Source organism: Eleutherodactylus coqui, chromosome 1 (genome assembly GCF_035609145.1).
Source record: "Eleutherodactylus coqui strain aEleCoq1 chromosome 1, aEleCoq1.hap1, whole genome shotgun sequence".
Taxonomy (NCBI): domain Eukaryota; kingdom Metazoa; phylum Chordata; class Amphibia; order Anura; family Eleutherodactylidae; genus Eleutherodactylus; species Eleutherodactylus coqui.
In genome coordinates this window covers 431,509,085-431,526,054 of record NC_089837.1, presented here as the reverse complement: position 1 = coordinate 431,526,054, position 16,970 = coordinate 431,509,085, and the positions used below count along the sequence as shown (strand labels likewise).

At 44.0% G+C, this 16,970-nt stretch overlaps 1 protein-coding gene across 1 annotated transcript in view; it reads right to left on the bottom strand.

The window, feature by feature from the left end:
• The window catches only part of GTF2F2 (general transcription factor IIF subunit 2), a 164,101-nt gene that overhangs the window by 71,721 nt on the left and 75,410 nt on the right, over positions 1 to 16,970 (bottom strand). Inside the window, exon 6 of the mRNA XM_066581927.1 lies at positions 7,789 to 7,870. Within this exon, the coding sequence (XP_066438024.1) occupies positions 7,789 to 7,870 (82 nt within the window). The remainder of the gene's footprint in view (positions 1 to 7,788; positions 7,871 to 16,970) is intronic.

The window sequence follows — 16,970 nt, the reverse complement described above, 5'->3', positions numbered from 1 at the left end:
AAGTCTATTTCTAAACCATCTAGGACAAAATAATAAAAACAACCTAATTTACTACTACAACTCTCAGTCCTGGACTGCGCTGCAGTACATACAATAAAACTATGGTGGACCGTGCAGTCCTGCCACGGGGTCCTAGGTCAGCGGCATAAATAAAGCAAGCAAGGCAAGGAAACCTGATAAATACACTGTTTGATACAAGACATACTATTTACACAGTGGGCTTGGGTTTGCCAAAACCACTTTGGCTGTAGAAGTATATGGCAGATCTCACTTGGGAAGCTTATGCTTTGGATGCCAAAACAGGGATTAATGTGGAATGTCGGCTATTAGAACTAAACAAATTCTCTAGGGTTTAATAGCTTAGAACACTTCACATTGGAAGAAAATACTATTCAAGGCCTGCTCAGAATTGTAGCATTCTGTAACCATGGCGCTTGCTGCTTGAAAGCAGTATTCCATTTTCAGTAAATGTTATTTTTCGGTATAATGGAAAACGTTACACTGTTTTCCACTATGTTCCCTGAGGATAGGTCATCAATAGTCCATTGATTGCGGCCCGAGACTCAGGATCCTAGATGATCAGCTAATCGGTTCCCTGCTGTCAGCACCACAACGCAGGGGTACAGAGCGGAGGCTGCTGTCCAACCTGCGTAGTGGCCAGCACTTACAACTGCAGGTGCAGCTCCCATTGGTTTTAACGAAAGCTGTTACAAGCGCCAGCCACTACACAGGAGGCCCATTTTTTTCTCTCAGATGTCACTTAGCAACTATCTGTAAAAAATTGAGCAAATACAGATGTCATTCCTCTGGGGGGGGGGGGGGGGAATGGGATGTCGCCTTGTTCTAGGCTCCCATTAACTTGAAAAGGTGACTGAGAAGTCTGACCAGAATAGGGCAGAGACCGTGCATGGGCTACGTATAGAACTGCGCATGAATAATGTCATGAAATGGCTGTGATTGGTTAACCCAGCACTGGCTTTCATTGGCAGACACAGTGCTGGATTAACCAATCAGAGCATTTGCTTGCTGGAGGCGGAGAATTCAAGCCCCGCTTCCAGGGAGAAATGCTCTGTCCGCATGAAGGAGGACATGGCAAGTTGCAGCAGCTACGGAGACCTGCGCGAGGACCGAAATTGTGTCAGTAGGTGAGCATTGATGTTTGTTTTTTACATGTAGAGTAGTTAGGGCTTAGGGAGGTCCGGAACGCATTAATGGCGTTTCAATTCATCTCAATGGGGAAATGTGATTTGACATACCAGTGTTTTGAGTTAAGAGCTCCGTTATGGAACGTATTACACTTGTAAGGCAAAGCACCACTTGTATACCTCTATGTAATGTTAAAATAAAAAAATTAAAAAACTGATTTTCAGTTCCAGTGAACGTTTTCTGTACGGAACAAAACTAATCAAAAACTGAGCAGCTTTCAAGTGAGCATCAACCATTCCCTTGGCGAAATATTTCAGGTAGTGACATAAAATAAGGCAGAGGAAAGCTTATTTCTTTGATTTACAATGATAAAGGCCTGACACCAGCAGATGTAATAAGTCTCTACTGGAAGGTTTACGAAGTCGAATTCATTCAGCGACACCTTTTTATCAAGCATCCGCAGGCTGAGGCTTTCACTCTGACTGCAGATACAAGATAGCTTTCTGTGCAAGACCTCTTGCCAAATGGCAACACTTCTTAAATACAGACATCCAAATTTGTGCCAGCCCAGAATTCAGGGCAAGTTAGCCAATCAATAGTGCATTTATCGCTCTTTGATGTGCTTCTCTATTATCTGTCCACACATGATACTCCTGAACGCCGCAGATGTCTAAGGCCAAATTAACAATTACTCCTCATATGCAACAATTCAAGCGTGTTTAGTTCCAGCTGTCTGAAAACAAGTTACTAATTGGCATTCTTTACATATAACGAGGAAACTTACATCTATAAAAATGCAGTTACCTGGTCAGATTCTTATTAAAGGACCACTCCAGCAAAAACATCAGTGCACGCCTTATCTGATTGCTTGTCCCACTCTGTAAATTCTCTGCATACTGCAGTGCCTTCCATACAGTGCAGCCTCCTGTCTAATACTTATCAGGCACCATCATGATGCTGAGATTTATCCTTGCCATCTCTTTCACTATTGTGTGCTATCAATCCCATGATGCAACAGCACACCACATGAGCAGCTACAGCCAGTAGTCTGCTGGGAGGACACTAATTCTTATTACCTTGTATATTCACCCAAATAAGCTACAGACCACAAATATATGATCGGGAGAATGAGTTGTAATCACCTTCATTATAACTGTGTGCTAGGAGTCTCTAATCATCAGCAATAACTATGATGGGAGTTCGTGTCCCCCTCTAAAGAGTTTGTCCGCCTGCAGACGGCTAGAGAATTCTCGCAGTAAAGCATGCCGCGATTTGTTTTCTGCGTGTGTTTTCAGGCTGTGTGCATAGGATTGCGTGCATGCAATCCTATGGCAGCGGGCACGGGCAAAAATTCAGCAGGAATTTCCGCCCGTGTGCAGGGGGCCTTTGTGTGGTAGGGACCATCACACAAAATGTATGCCTACTGAAAAACTGACTTTTTGAGAGGACATAAAGCCAAGTAAATCTCAGGTAGTCAGAATGAGATCACATGACCCACCGAGGACAACTCCTCCAGGAAGTTTCAGACAGAAAGGAGTACGTAAACAAGGTAACACTAGGAGACATATATACGGGGGGGGCAGTTACATCAGGAATGAAAAAAATGTCACCGGAGTAGCTCCTAAAGTGAGCTGAGGACTAAACTAAAGGTGGTGAGGGGGCACACTTCAGACATTTGTAAATAAAAGTATGCAAAGGCTAAAAACGTACCACATCGGATGGTATAGGACAAGAGTACTGCAGGTATACCCTAATTATACATGTGTGACCACTTCAGTGGAATCAAAAATGTTAATAATCTATAGTAAAAGTTGCTGAAAGGGAGCAAGACCTCTGAGCACAATAGTATCGCCAAAGATTCAAGCTAACGATACCTACTAACAAGTCCTGATTTGTGCTCCTGGCCTCTCCTCCTTCCTATTAACCCTTTCCAATCCAATTTGTATCCTGGTTTTCCTAGGAGGCTTGCTCTTTTTCTGCCATTATATAACGGCGCTATATGCTGGCTAAAGCCAGTACTGCATGAGGTGACACGTTGGATAGGCTCCAACAGCAGAGAGGCTGGCAATATACAGTAAGAGAACCCCGACGGACGTCTTCAAACATCGGAGCTGTACAGCCTTAAATCATAATGTCTTCAGACGTCAGACAGTGGATTGGAAAGGGTTAATGGCTGAGGGTTGATTGAATCTGGAGGTACGCTTTAAATAAAATATTATATACTAATTTACTATATTTGCATTGAAAACACTAATTTTCTATGTTGAACAACCTGTCACACCAATATAAAGAACATAAGCAATTAAAAAGTTATTTACCATGGAAATGAAACTTATAGCAAAAAAACTAAACAAAAGTTCATGGCCAACAACAAATGCATACATTAATTCATGGAGGAGCCAGCGTACATCCACAAGGAGCTCTAACATTCTCCTCCTATAGACGCAATTATGTAACAAAGGCTCCGAAAAGGCGTTTCAAACTCTCGCACTGCATACATTTTCCCAGTTTCTGCAGATCTTGTTAAGTAGAAGAATCTCCAGGGATTTAATTAGCTGCATTTTATAATGCTTCCACATTACATAGCAGCTCATGCAGTGGAGGGGGACTCGAATACAAAGAAAGATCGAAATATTAAAGATGGTTATCTTGGAGCCCGAGCAATGGTTCCTTATTAATCAAAGGAGCATAAAACAGGTTTATTAACCAGCTTGTGATTCTTGGAGAAGAATGGAAAGCCTTCTATTTCAGGTATCGTTGTGCAAATCAGGTACTCGGCAGTGCACTACATTTTTGAATAGAAAGTCTGCCTTTTAGCATTTTAGACAGAAGAGCTATAATACAAAATACCTTTAGAATAAGTGGCTATCATTGTACATGTAAGACAGCCAAATATCCCCCAATGTTATAGTTGGACCTTAAAGGGGTTGTCCCGCGAAAGCAAGTGGGTCTATACACTTCTGTATGGCCATATTAATGCACTTTGTAATGTACATTGTGCATTAATTATGAGCCATACAGAAGTTATCAGAAGTTATTCACTTACCTGTTCCGTTGCTGGCGCCCCCGTCTCCATGGTGCCGTCTAATTTTCAGCGTCTAATCGCCAGATTAGACGCGCTTGCGCAGTCCGGTCGTCTTCTTTTCTCAATGGGGCCGCTCGTGCAGGAGAGCGGCTCCGTGTAGCTCCGCCCCGTCACGTGCCGATTCCAGCCAATCAGGAGGCTGGAATCGGCAATGGACCGCACAGAAGCCCTGCGGTCCACCGAGGGAGAAGATCCCGGCGGCCATCTTCACCGGGTAAGTAAGAAGTCACCGGAGCGCAGGGATTCAGGTAAGCACTGTGCGGTTTTTTTTAAAGTCCCTGCATCGGGTTTGTCTCGCGCCGAACGGGGGGGCTGTTGGAAAAAAAAAAAAAAAAAACGTTTCGGCGCGGAACAACCCCTTTAAGGGTATGGTCCCAAATAGCAGTTGTTACACAGTCAGGTCATATCTGGGCTGTGGCAGCAATGTGGGTGAGAGACCCACTGTGGTGGGTTGCTAATAAACCAAGTGTTCACTGGCTGTAGGTGAATGACAGAAATGTGATTTCCATTTAACTTATTAAAGCCTACGATTCCAACCAGGGTTCCATCTGAATGCCATTTTTTGGCTAGGTGGACACCAAATGCTGCGTGAACCCAGCCTAAGAACGGTTACTCCAGTCTAACTCAGGAACTGGTCACGGCAGTAGTAGCGGATTGCTTCAAGAAAGGCTTAGACACTATTTCTTAGAAGAAAATGAAAGCAGTAAAAACGCCCATGAAAACGTCTAGTACGCTTGTTTGAAGGTTGATCGGTTTGATCGCCACTTGGGATCAGGAAGTGAATTTCTGACTTGTAGTTAAGGCAGGTTATCTGATGTCTTGCGGATTCCTCTGCCATCTTCGCAATCAACAGGGGCAACAAAGTTCTAAAATGTATTGATTTCTTTTGCCTTCATCAACATTTGCTCCTTCTCTCTGATTAAACTTTATGAACCTAACTATTTTCAACTACATGACCTATGTGACTATTCACGAGCATGTTGCAAGTTCTACTCTATTGTCCCATGATCTATTCTAGCTTTGCTCTGCAGTTTACCTATTCCATGCCAACGTGCCAAATTTGCCGCAAGAAGCATATGACTGAGTTGCAGATCTTTGACGCAGATTTTGCCACAGTTCCAGGACGTTGGTATATGACCGTATAGTTTGCTGGTAATTACAGACATCCAGTAGAGAACCTCCCCAGATTTAAAGGTTATAGACTGGGGTTCCATTCTGCTTTATCTAATGGGATTTAAAGGGAACTTGTCATCTCCTTTATGCTGACCTTATTGTGTACAGCAAAAAATTAGTGATAAACAAGCAAATGTCAGCAGTCTGTCACTTATAGGGTAATGTGCATTGGAGTTTAAGAACTTACAGCTTATTCCTGCAGCTCTAGTTTAGACATGAAGTACTTTTAGCCCTGCCCACCGGCTGTGATTGACAAAATTACTCAGCAAGTAGTGCAATGGCTAGGAAACTGTTAATAAGGATGGATGGGTGGGCTAGTAGCACCTCATGAATAATCTAACTCATTGCTTGCTGGGAGCTGCAGAAAGAAGCTGTAAAGCCTTAAAACCCACCATTGATTACCCTATAAGTGACAGATTGCTGGAATCAGCATGCCTATCACTATGTTATGCTACCTTCAGTGAGGCCAGCATAAAGGACATGACGGATTCCCTTTAAGGGAGGTTGTAAGACATATTTCATGGTAAAGAAACATGTAAATTGAATTATGATATCACACAATACTTTGATTACTGGAAATTAAATGAGTGCATAGCCAAGAGAGTGGATTGTGAAGAACTAAAAGCTCATCTAGTTCTAGCCATTACCAAGTAGCGAGGAAGCTGAGGAATGCAAAAACTAAGTTCCACTGAGTTGATACATAATACACAATTACTGTTCACACCGGCGTCTTCCTGAATAAATAGATCTGTCCTAAGACAGTGTTGTAGCAGGTTGATCACAAAATTAAGTACGGGCTCTTTATTGGTCAGATCCTCGCTGGATTGCCAGAATCTGAATGATAATTGCTCAGTGTAAATGTCTGCACAATCTGCAAGACAAACAATTATTTGTTCATCATTCGGATTGGACAGAAACGGAAATCAGACAACCATCGGCAGTGTAAGTAGGCAGTCATTCACCTATGAACGGCTGACTATTTAATGTGAATGGAGGCGGATGGACAGAAGATCCCCGGCTGCTCTTCCTCCGTTCACTAGCGATGATCACTCCTACGTAAAAACACAGGAGTGATTATGGCTGGGCGCGGCACTTCTGCACCTAACAGTCGTCCTGGGTAAAAGGGCCCTAACACAAGACCAACTGCTTGGTGGGCAAGGAGCAGGTTGGCACACAGCATACACAGCAGTTGAAGCCTCTGCGACCCCTCTGATACTACAGCACTCCATTCGTAGGCTGATGGTATAGCAGAAGAAAAATAGCACAAAAGTGGAGATATATCTTAAAAAGGACTAGTCAGCTCTGATTTAGTAAATGCATATAGAAATTTACAACTAAACACCTGAAGGTTACCAATTGGGGTGCGACCATGCGCAGCCTAGCACTGTCCAATCAGTACTGAAGGTATTGGACTGTGTGGAGATACACACCCCTTTCACAAGGGGAATGGTAACACCCAGTTGTCAGTTGATTAATTTCCAGGAGGGATAACAGAGGAATGGCACAATGCAAAGTAATAAGAAGATGTTCCAGAATTGCAAAATGCATAGGAGAGGCGACGGGTCCTTACTTACCATCTCAGCCCATGGTGCCAGATTGCTACTAGTATGTATCTGCAGTAAGGTGGGATTCTGGAACTTCACATGCAATAAGGCATCAAGTAACATGAGTTCTCTGTAACAATATCACCTACTCCTCCCTCAAAATTCCCTCTACTGTCACTAACACAGTAGACTCTATAACACATGACCATATCCCAAAGTAGTATCAGAATAGACTTCTCTATAGACTTATCTATATGATAAGTGATAATCTGATTGGTGGGGTCTGCCCTCACCTTCTTATCATGGCACATGCATGGTGCTGCGCCATTCAATTAAATGGGGCTTCTTACTGCGAGGAGGAGAGGGGGACACAGAACCACTATACTCAAAATAGGTGGAGGCCTCAGAGGCGAGACCCCCCAGGGATCAAATCTGTATCACCTATCCAATAGACAAGTCATAAAATTCTATTCTACAACTGCTTTAATACAGAAACATAGGAGAGAAGACTATTTAACAGTTTTTATGAAGTGTTTATTATCTGGGAACCCCTCACTGAGATATCATTTCTGTACTAATGAATTTGAGGAAGTTTCTAGTAGACCAGGAAAAAGTTATTACCACTGGCAGCAAGTCTGAGTATTGTTCTGTACTTCCCTAAATATCCACAAGCTTTTATTGCGTTAGAAACAAGGTGCGTTTCATTTTCCTTCGCAGCGAGGTGGACTATTTAGCACCACATGGAATACAGCAAAAAGGAAGAACGGCAAGTACATTTCTCTCAGCAATAAAGAGAAAAATAAGTAAATGCAAAGAAAATCTCTATGCAGTACGGCTCACCTTTTCATCTGCATGTAGTGCTCACTGGCTGCTGGTCGGCATTCAGCACGCTGCACAACTATACCCTCGATCGCCAGTTTTTCTGTAAAAGAAGAGGAAAAGGTCAAAAGCAAAATCCTGACTGCAATTCTGACTGCAAAGGAACTTATTAGTTTTACCAAAAAAACGCTCCAGTGTTAACGCCCCCCCCCTCCTGAATATCAACCCAATATGTCCAGTGGCGGCGGTCACACATGCTCCGTAGCTCAGTCAGACCAACTATATCCTATTGCATACGGGCAGCGGAGCGATTCCTAGTATTGCGCAGAGCAGCCGATAAGTAACATGGCACTAGAAGTGGCTTCTTCACACATCAGATGGGCGTTCTGAGACACTATAACAAGTATGTAACAGCAATATCTACACTATAGGAACTATTTTGTTTACTCTTAATGACTTCAATTGAACTTTTTCTTTTTTGCCTGCTCTGATGAAATAAATTATTAATCATAAGAAGACATTTAAACATCTAAAAAAAAAAAAAAAAAATTCAACCAGATGAGAATTGGTAACGGAAATCAGAACACAAGCCAAAACATTATAGGTAGCCGTAATCCTGGTACCAATTCATAAAGATAAGAACTGTGATAGAAAGCTGTATTTGTGGGTCAGAAGGCGGATCATGCATTATGTATCATTCCTGAAGAGCCGAGCAATAAAATCGTACAAACTTCTACCATCCGTTTTATTAAAAAATCTGAGCTCCTCTATTGCAGCTTCCTCGGCGCGGGATAATCCTCTCAACAGGGAACTTCTGCACAGCAAACTATATTGGAAAATTACTGACAGAGGGGAAAAGGCTGGAAATAATTAAGTTATAGAAAGCAGAGAGCATAAGAAAATTATAAGCTACAAATCATCCTAGGAGTCTCCCAATCCCCAAGCGTTCCATTACAGCAGCATAGACCTTAACTACAACATCTCTGAATTTACCACTTCGAGGACTCGGCTGAAGAGATTACATCTCACAACTGAAGAGCATCGATTATCCTGGCTGCTAATAGTACGGTAGTTGTACGAGTCTTCCCCGGCCGGGGACCATCGCTCCACACAGCGGAGCAACCATTCTGCTGTACAGACAAGGAGCAGATCGTTACAGCAGACATTTACTAACTTCATTAGGTTGATGCCACATGGGGAGGCAGCGATAGCAACAAAACCACGCGGCTGTTACAACTGGGCGAGACCGCTCGCTTCTGGCAAAACCATACGGCCCCTTAATCTAAGAACACAGCAGGTGCAGTCAATCATGCCTCAGGTGGCCCCTCATGTGCGAAAGCACATTTGCACGCACATCCATGCTGCGTTTTTGCACGGTGGGCGTTGCGTTTTTTCCCCACGTCTGTACATACCCTTATGTATTTTTTTACACGCGCATGTATTTGTGCGTGTAAAAACTTTCCAGCTACCACCACAGTTTACTAGCCACAGGTATTGCAGTCTCTAGCCCCCTACCAGGGTCGCCATCACCTCCACAGGGCAACTGAAGAGGTTTTGGAGGTGTGCCCAGCTGTAGGTGGAGGAGGAACAGGATGGCGCATCGGCTTGGCAGCAAACAACAAGATAGCAGCGGATACCGCTGCCACCTAGATCCTGCACATGATCAGTATGGAGGGGCAGCGCTCTGATATATTTAGGGATGGGTGCGGGCTGCTGTTGCATTAGTTCATATGAGGCAGCACTGCTAGGAATGTCAAAGTAACTGATGCAACAGGCGCCCTGCACATTTACCTTTTGCAGCATAGCATGTAAGTGATAGAGATAGCAAGTAAGCCTTGAGCAATACAGAATTCGTGAACCTGTTACTAGTGAAAGGTTTACTAGTTTTGTATAGCACAAGGCTTACAGCCCAAGGATGCTGCCTTTTCCACCATTCATTTTACATTCAGACCGCAGAATTATGTCCCAGCCTGACGGCAGGTCTCCAGACCTCAACTCTGAGCATCATACGTGCCAAGATAGGAATACCCCTTTAAATACTGCCTGCGCTCCTAGAAAAGCCTGAATCCCGCTTTCCCAGCCCTCAAGAATTGATTGACAGATAACTGGCATATACGAGCGTGCTCGCTCATCTCTAGCTAGCACCTTTTGGTATATCCAAGTATTGTTGACCAGTAACATGACCTTGTTGCAATGTGGTGGATGCGTTTTTGTCCCAATGTGTGTTTTGCAGCCATTAGGAGACTGACCGTTCTGTACAGGAGGTTTCCCATGGACAGCTACTCTTCCCCGTGTGTGCATACAGGAGAGGCCATCAATCACAAAGTCCAACCAGGGTTTAATTACCTTTCTAATTAAAAATACAGAACCAAATGCTAGAGAACTGTACATCCCAGATCTCAGCATCTCCTCCACAAACAGGATAACAAAAGGAGACGGAGCCACTTAATAAAGAGCAAACACCTGCGTGCAACAAAAAAAAGCTGGGTCATTATTCATCTTTTTACAACAAGCTCTTTACTAAGCTGACCCACCACACCTGATCAGCAGATCACTCTCCTAAATCACTGTCTATGCCCCATTGCCTAGTAGTGCGCATTCAAGAGCAATCAAGGACTGGCTTCTTGGCGTCATGTAATTCACGTGAATATGGCTGCGCTGCAATTCCCCGCACAGCAGCTTCAATCTACGGATCGGCAGGGGTCAAAGCTGTCAGATTACCAGTGATCATAATGTTACTCGTCCTAAAAATATGTCATTACGTCCAATGCTGGGAATAGCGCTTCAAATATAAACCGTAAGTGAGGCTGCCTAAAGTGTCACATTATTATAGTGATTGTCTAGACTTGTAAATCAGCGGACTGAAGCTTTTCATTTGATGTTTTAGAAGATCGGTGGATGATAAGTAAAGGCCACATGAAGAGGACAAAACTATTAAATATGGAACAGCCGCGTTAAACAATCGACAGTTGAAAGAGATGTCGGAAGCTTTTGCTGACTTACTAGATCAGTTTAGCCCCAGCTAGTGTCGGGTCCGCAAAAACCGGTAACTCATAAATAATACACATCTAGGCCGCTTCTCACAAATACTGTAAAACGCCTTCATTGATTTCAATGGCGGTCTGTTTTATTTTGGGGCGTTTCAGCATTTTTAAACACAATGTATCACTGATTGTAATGATTGAGGAGCGTTTTCAGCGCTGTCAAAAATGCATGTCAACGCAGCTGAAAACGCAGTAAACGCTGCATGGAAAAACGCAATGTTTTTAGAAGTGCCTGTGTGAGGCTGGCCTTAATGTAAACCAGAAAAGTGGGCTTTATTTTGCTTTTTTCTTTATTTTTTCTTTAAAAAAAAATGTAAAAAAAATCACAAATGACTAACGGACTTTCACATGTGACAATTGTTGGGCGTCTAAATCTTTTTTCCCATTAAACCTTTGACGACCTATCCACAGGATAGGTCATCAATAGTTAGTTGCCAGGGACCCACCGCATGGGATCCCCAGCGATCACTTGATTGTCTGGCCCACTCTTAGTGCCGAAGGCTAGGCTTGCATCATAGGGGATGACAGCGGAAGTGCGGTAGCTAGATTCACTCCCTTTGAAATCAACGGGAGCTGAAGCGCCCATTATACATACGGCACTGGGGATGGCCATAGAAGTAATAGCCACTCCAAATCCCATTGATTTCAACGGAAATGAAGCCAGTTAGGGTACTCGCACCGTCATCCTCTATGATGCACATCCGGCCCTCTGCACTGATAGCAAACCGTGCAATCAGCTCATTGCCAAGGATCCCAAGCGAATGGTCCCTGGCGATTAACTACTGATGACCTATCTTGTGGAGAGGTTATCAATAGCTTCTGCCCAGAAACTCCCTTTTAGGCATCTGACAGTTGTCCCAACGATTATCGCCATTATGCTTTCACACAGGAGCGATAATCATTCAGTGAATGAAGGTGGAGCACGCTGGAGATCGCTTCCGGCCCACCTCCATCATAGTAAACAGGCAGTCGATCATAGATGAACTGCCTGTTTACACAGGCCGAAAACTGTTTGATTTTCACTCCTGCCGAAACTGAACGATAAGCAAACAAATCATTTGTCATTCAGTCACAGGCAGGGTTTACACTGATTGATAACATTCCGTTTTCAATGCTCAACCAAAAAAGTGAACTGCTCCATGAAAAAGGGCCCTAAGATGACTATTTGTCAGTGTATAATGCCCACAGTATCCCGACTCGGTATCAGAACTTGTATGTGGATGGTGAGATGACAAAGACAACCTTCTACGGTAACTAGACGGTAATGCTAAATTGTCACAACAGGTCAGGAACGAGACATTGGTGCTAATCATTCACATCAACACTCACTGGAAAAATACTAATCTGTTATTACAAGAGCCATTACTCCCCATCGCCTTGTGATACATTGTATCTGGTTAACTTGTCGCCTGCTTGAAAGAAATATGAATAAAGAATAAATTAAGTGTTATTTAAGTCACCTCTTAAATACAGGGAGCAGAGATCAGACAGAGAGCTGATCGCTGCCATCTGTACAACTGCAGTTCAGAGCTCTGAAAAGCACCATTAGAGGATCCCATTAGCGTTTATGGAGAGCGATACAAAATCCCATTAGCGTGCCACGCTCCGAGGAATGAGAAGATGACTTCCAATGGAGTGGAGGGCTAGACGCCTGTTTTACAGATTTGCAGCACAAGCACAGTGATGTGGCATTATGTGAGTACAATAGAGGGAAGACGGTGTTTAAGTATCATGCTTCACAAAGCTCACACAAGTATGCCATGCCTCTAATGTAAAGGAAGTCTGTAAATCCATTTTACAAGCGCACGTTAACTGAAAGATCCAGTTGTCATCCTAGGACACATTTGGTGTACGCAAATGACAGCAAGTCTGTCTGATATGGTCCTGGCTCTCTCCACCTTCTTCAGTCTTTAACATGCCCCTCCGGGATGTTATAGACTTCAAGGCCCTCTGCACCACACAGACAGCGATCTATTAGCGGCCTTCCATACCATAAATGTCGTCATGTAGATATTCTGGATCCCAAATGACGCCTTATGCAGCGCCCTGGAGGATGCAGATAATACTCTCTGCACTTGCCCTGCAGTGCCAGGCAGAGAGGGTCTTAAACCGTGTAGCATCTTGGAGGGAGTCCCTTAGGCTGGAGTCACACGAGATTATGTGTATTTGCACACATTCTTGTGCTACAAACAATGCTTTTTTAGCGTGCATCGGCGTAATTTATTGTACTTTTTGGACATGCAAGTCATCCACAATTGTGCACACAAAAAAAAAAATACACTCACTGACGCTCCCAGCCGCGATTAGTCTAAGGAGTTCGAAACACAAAAACTATGGTATATGAACACACAGAGTATTTTGTGTAATATATTGCACATATCTATCTATATATGTGTATCCACATACAGTATAAGGCAGCATGGCCGACTCGCTTTAATACAGTGACTCATCTCACCTGTAAGTAATGACATATAATAGCACGATACCGGTTCTGCACCGTCGTAATGATAGTAAAGGTACCAGCAATGATCACAGGTTTTGTTATTACTTTTAGGGTTTTTTTATATCTTGGCGCAGACCACCATGAAGACCGCTTTCACAACGACTCATCTCTTAAGACTTTCCCAATACCGTCACTCCTTCTGGTGCCTAAAAAGCAATAGTGCCCCCTCCTCTTGGTGTCCACACAGTGATAATGCCCCCTGCAGCCCCACTTAGTGCTAGTGCCCTCCACTAGTTATACTGTGCCCATACCACCAGTCATTGAGCCCCCTCTGTGGCCCACTACTAGTATAAGTTCCCCCTCTAGCTTCTGAAATCTACAGTCCTCGCTCTCTAACCTCCGGCAACAGCATCAACAGAACGACCTCCTCTGCTCAAGCAGTCCTCACTAACTTCACATCGGAACTTCTTCCCTTCTGCACACTGTACTGGGAGCCCGTGAAGGAGGCACCGGGCACAATGTGGAGCGCGTCAGCATGGACTGTGTGAGCAAAGGAGATAAGTGTTCCTGATATTGCTGCTGGAGGTTATAGAGCGGGCATTAGTTGGCAGCGGGACAAGCACCCTCCGAAATCATCTTCTGGGCCATTGGGCAGCCAAGCTGGCAGTGAAGGCAGTATGTCCGCCCCTGGGTTCTGTAAACATTAGATGCCCATTCCAAGTTGTATATTGTCAAATATCTTCTTTAGAACTGTACAGTAAATGAGCCTCCTAAGGGAAGTGCCTAATACTTCGGTAATATACATTCATGACAAGGTATATGGACATCAGGCTCAGGATTGCCTCCGAGTCAGAGCAAAGAGCTGCTGGGCATTAACCCTTTCCAATCCACTGTCTGACGTCTAAAGACATTATGACTTAAGGCTGTACAGCTCCAATATTGGAAGACATCCGTCGGGGTTCTCTTACTGTATATTGCCAGCCTCTCTGCTGTCTGAGTCTATCCAAGGTGTCACCTAATGTAGTACTGGCTTTAGCCAGCAGATGGCGCCATTTTATAATGGCAGAAAAAAGTAAGCCCCCTGGGAAAGCCAGGATACAAATTGGATTGGAAAGGGTTAACAGCTCCCACTCTGGGGTATCCGGCTCATCCATGCCCAACACTCAATTTATACAAATAGCCGCCTTGGGAGGTTGTACTTCTCGTGCAACAGCCCCTTCAAGGGAAACGTGAGTGGCCAGACGAGGCTTTCCCCGGCAATAATAGCTAAATGCCAACAGTTAGAGAAGCTCAAAGCGTGATGACAATGCTTTTAAAGTAATTTCTCCATTACTTCACTAAAGCATTTTAATAAATACAGAATGTGATTGTTCCCAGCAAGAGAAACCACATAATCTTGTAAATATACCACCTTTTAATGGCTAACAGAAATACATGATGTAATAGCGGGTTTGCGAACCTCTCGGGCTCTTCGTCAGGCTAAAAGCCGGCAAATCAGGATCGTGGACAGGGGGCCTTAATGTGAAATTCACTTGACATAGAAACAGACAACATCCAAGTCTGCAGTCTTAGGCCTCCAGCACATGGGCAGAAATTCCGCGGCGGGATTTCCCGCAGAATTTCCGTCCGTGCCTGCTGCCATAGGATTGCATTAGATAACGCAATCCTATACAGACAGCTGAGGTTTGACCGCATGAAAACTCGCGCAGTAAACAAATTGCAGGGTGTCCTATGTCTGTGTGAGCCTCGCAGAGGCCCACACAGAAACCTTACCGCTGATGCACCGGCTCTGCGCATGTGCTGGCTGGGTGGCAGCCGGCACATAGCAGAGCAGAGAAGACGTCGTGAGGAGGTGAGCCGCGGTGGTCACTGCAGGGGCATGGCTCACATCCCGCTGCAGTGGTCACTGCAGGGGCATGGCTCACATCCCACTGCAGGAATTCTCACAGCTGGATCCGACCCGGACATCTGCAGGAGGCCTTAGAAGCAAGTTATGTATACAACTATAGGGTAGTTTTGGGTGTCAGTTTTATTACGTTTTTCATTTATTTCAGTCACAGCTCGTGATTTTACGTCTATATTGGCGTGTGTCTATCTGTAGGTTCATATGCTTAAGTATTGTACACACTCCAGTGCTCATCTTTTTGGGTTCTAGTATATTTATAAGTTGTATGTTACTACTGTACATATTGTGCTAGAGCCTTTATTTGAGGACCAGACCTTGGGCAGGGTCGTCCTTATCAGGATGGTTATTCCGTATCATACTTCAGGGCCAGACAGCCAACAGCGAATGCTAGGGTGAGATTATCTTCCAGCTATATCACATCCACTGAAGCTATATTGTCATACATGGAACCCCTTGTGGATTAAGGTTCATCACGTCTCTGGACCATGGAGGACTACTAGTACCACCATACTGTGTGACACATTAAGTGCTATTCTTCCTGACTATGGTAAGACACTTCCATAACTTTTTTATTGAGTCTATGACTTACTTTTGGCTGCAGTATGAATGTCTACATTGGTTTATACAAGCATCCATTAATTATTTTGCTTTAGTTACTACTTTTGGCATTTGTATGGTTATATAAGGATTTTGTATTTTAATGCATATTTCATAAATCTTAAAGGGGTTGTCCCACGGCAGCAAGTGGGGTTATACACTTCTGTATGGCCATGTTAATGCACTTTGTAATATACATCGTGCATTAAATATGAGCCATACAGAAGTTATTCACTTACCTGCTCCGTTGCTGGCGTCCCCGTCGCCATGGTGCCATCTAATTTCAGCGTCTAATCGCCCGATTAGACGCGCTTGCGCAGATGGGTCTTTTCCCTTCGGCTCGGCAGCAGCGGCGTTCTGGCTCCGCCCCCTTCTACGCGTCATCGCGTAGCTCCGCCCCGTCAAACGTGCCGGTTCCAGCCAATCAGGAGGCTGGAATCGGCACACGTCATGGGGCGGAGCTACACGATGACGCGTAGAAGGGGGCAGAGCCAGAACGCCGCTGCTGCCGAGCCGAAGGGAAAAGACCCATCTGCGCAAGCGCGTCTAATCGGGCGATTAGACGCTGAAATTAGACGGCACCATGGCGACGGGGACACCAGCAACGGATCAGGTAAGTGAATAACTTCTGTATGGCTCATATTTAATGCACGATGTAGATTACAAAGTGCATTAATATGGCCATACAGAAGTGCATAACCCCACTTGCTATCGTGGGACAACCCCTTTAAGTTTTAATTGTACTATCTCTACTCTCCAATTATTATGTAAGCGCTTGTTATGGTCGGGTGCACAACATAGAGATTATATTTGCTCGATTTTAGTTTTTCAATATGTAAACAGTCAAAATCCAGGAATTAAAGGAATCAAGATGTTTTTTTCTTTATGCAATAAGGCAAAAAAGTAATAAAAAAAATAAAAAAGGTAAAACTTTTTTTTTTTTTCTTCTTTTTACTAAATGATCATTTTCAAAAGGCAAAAATGGCGCTCTAACCACACCAACACACCTCCATTGGCTTGACAAGTCTTTCCTCATTTGTCTATAGGGACCTCCTTTAAAAGTCACAGTTCTTTAATTTCTTAAAACTTGGCAACCATGGTCTGCTTTCTTAGAGATACGGGGTTTATGCCAACTACTCACTATAGGATAGAAAGCAGGTAGGAAGAGTGTGTTGGAGGCAATGACCGTCGGAAACTAAATTCATGACCCTAG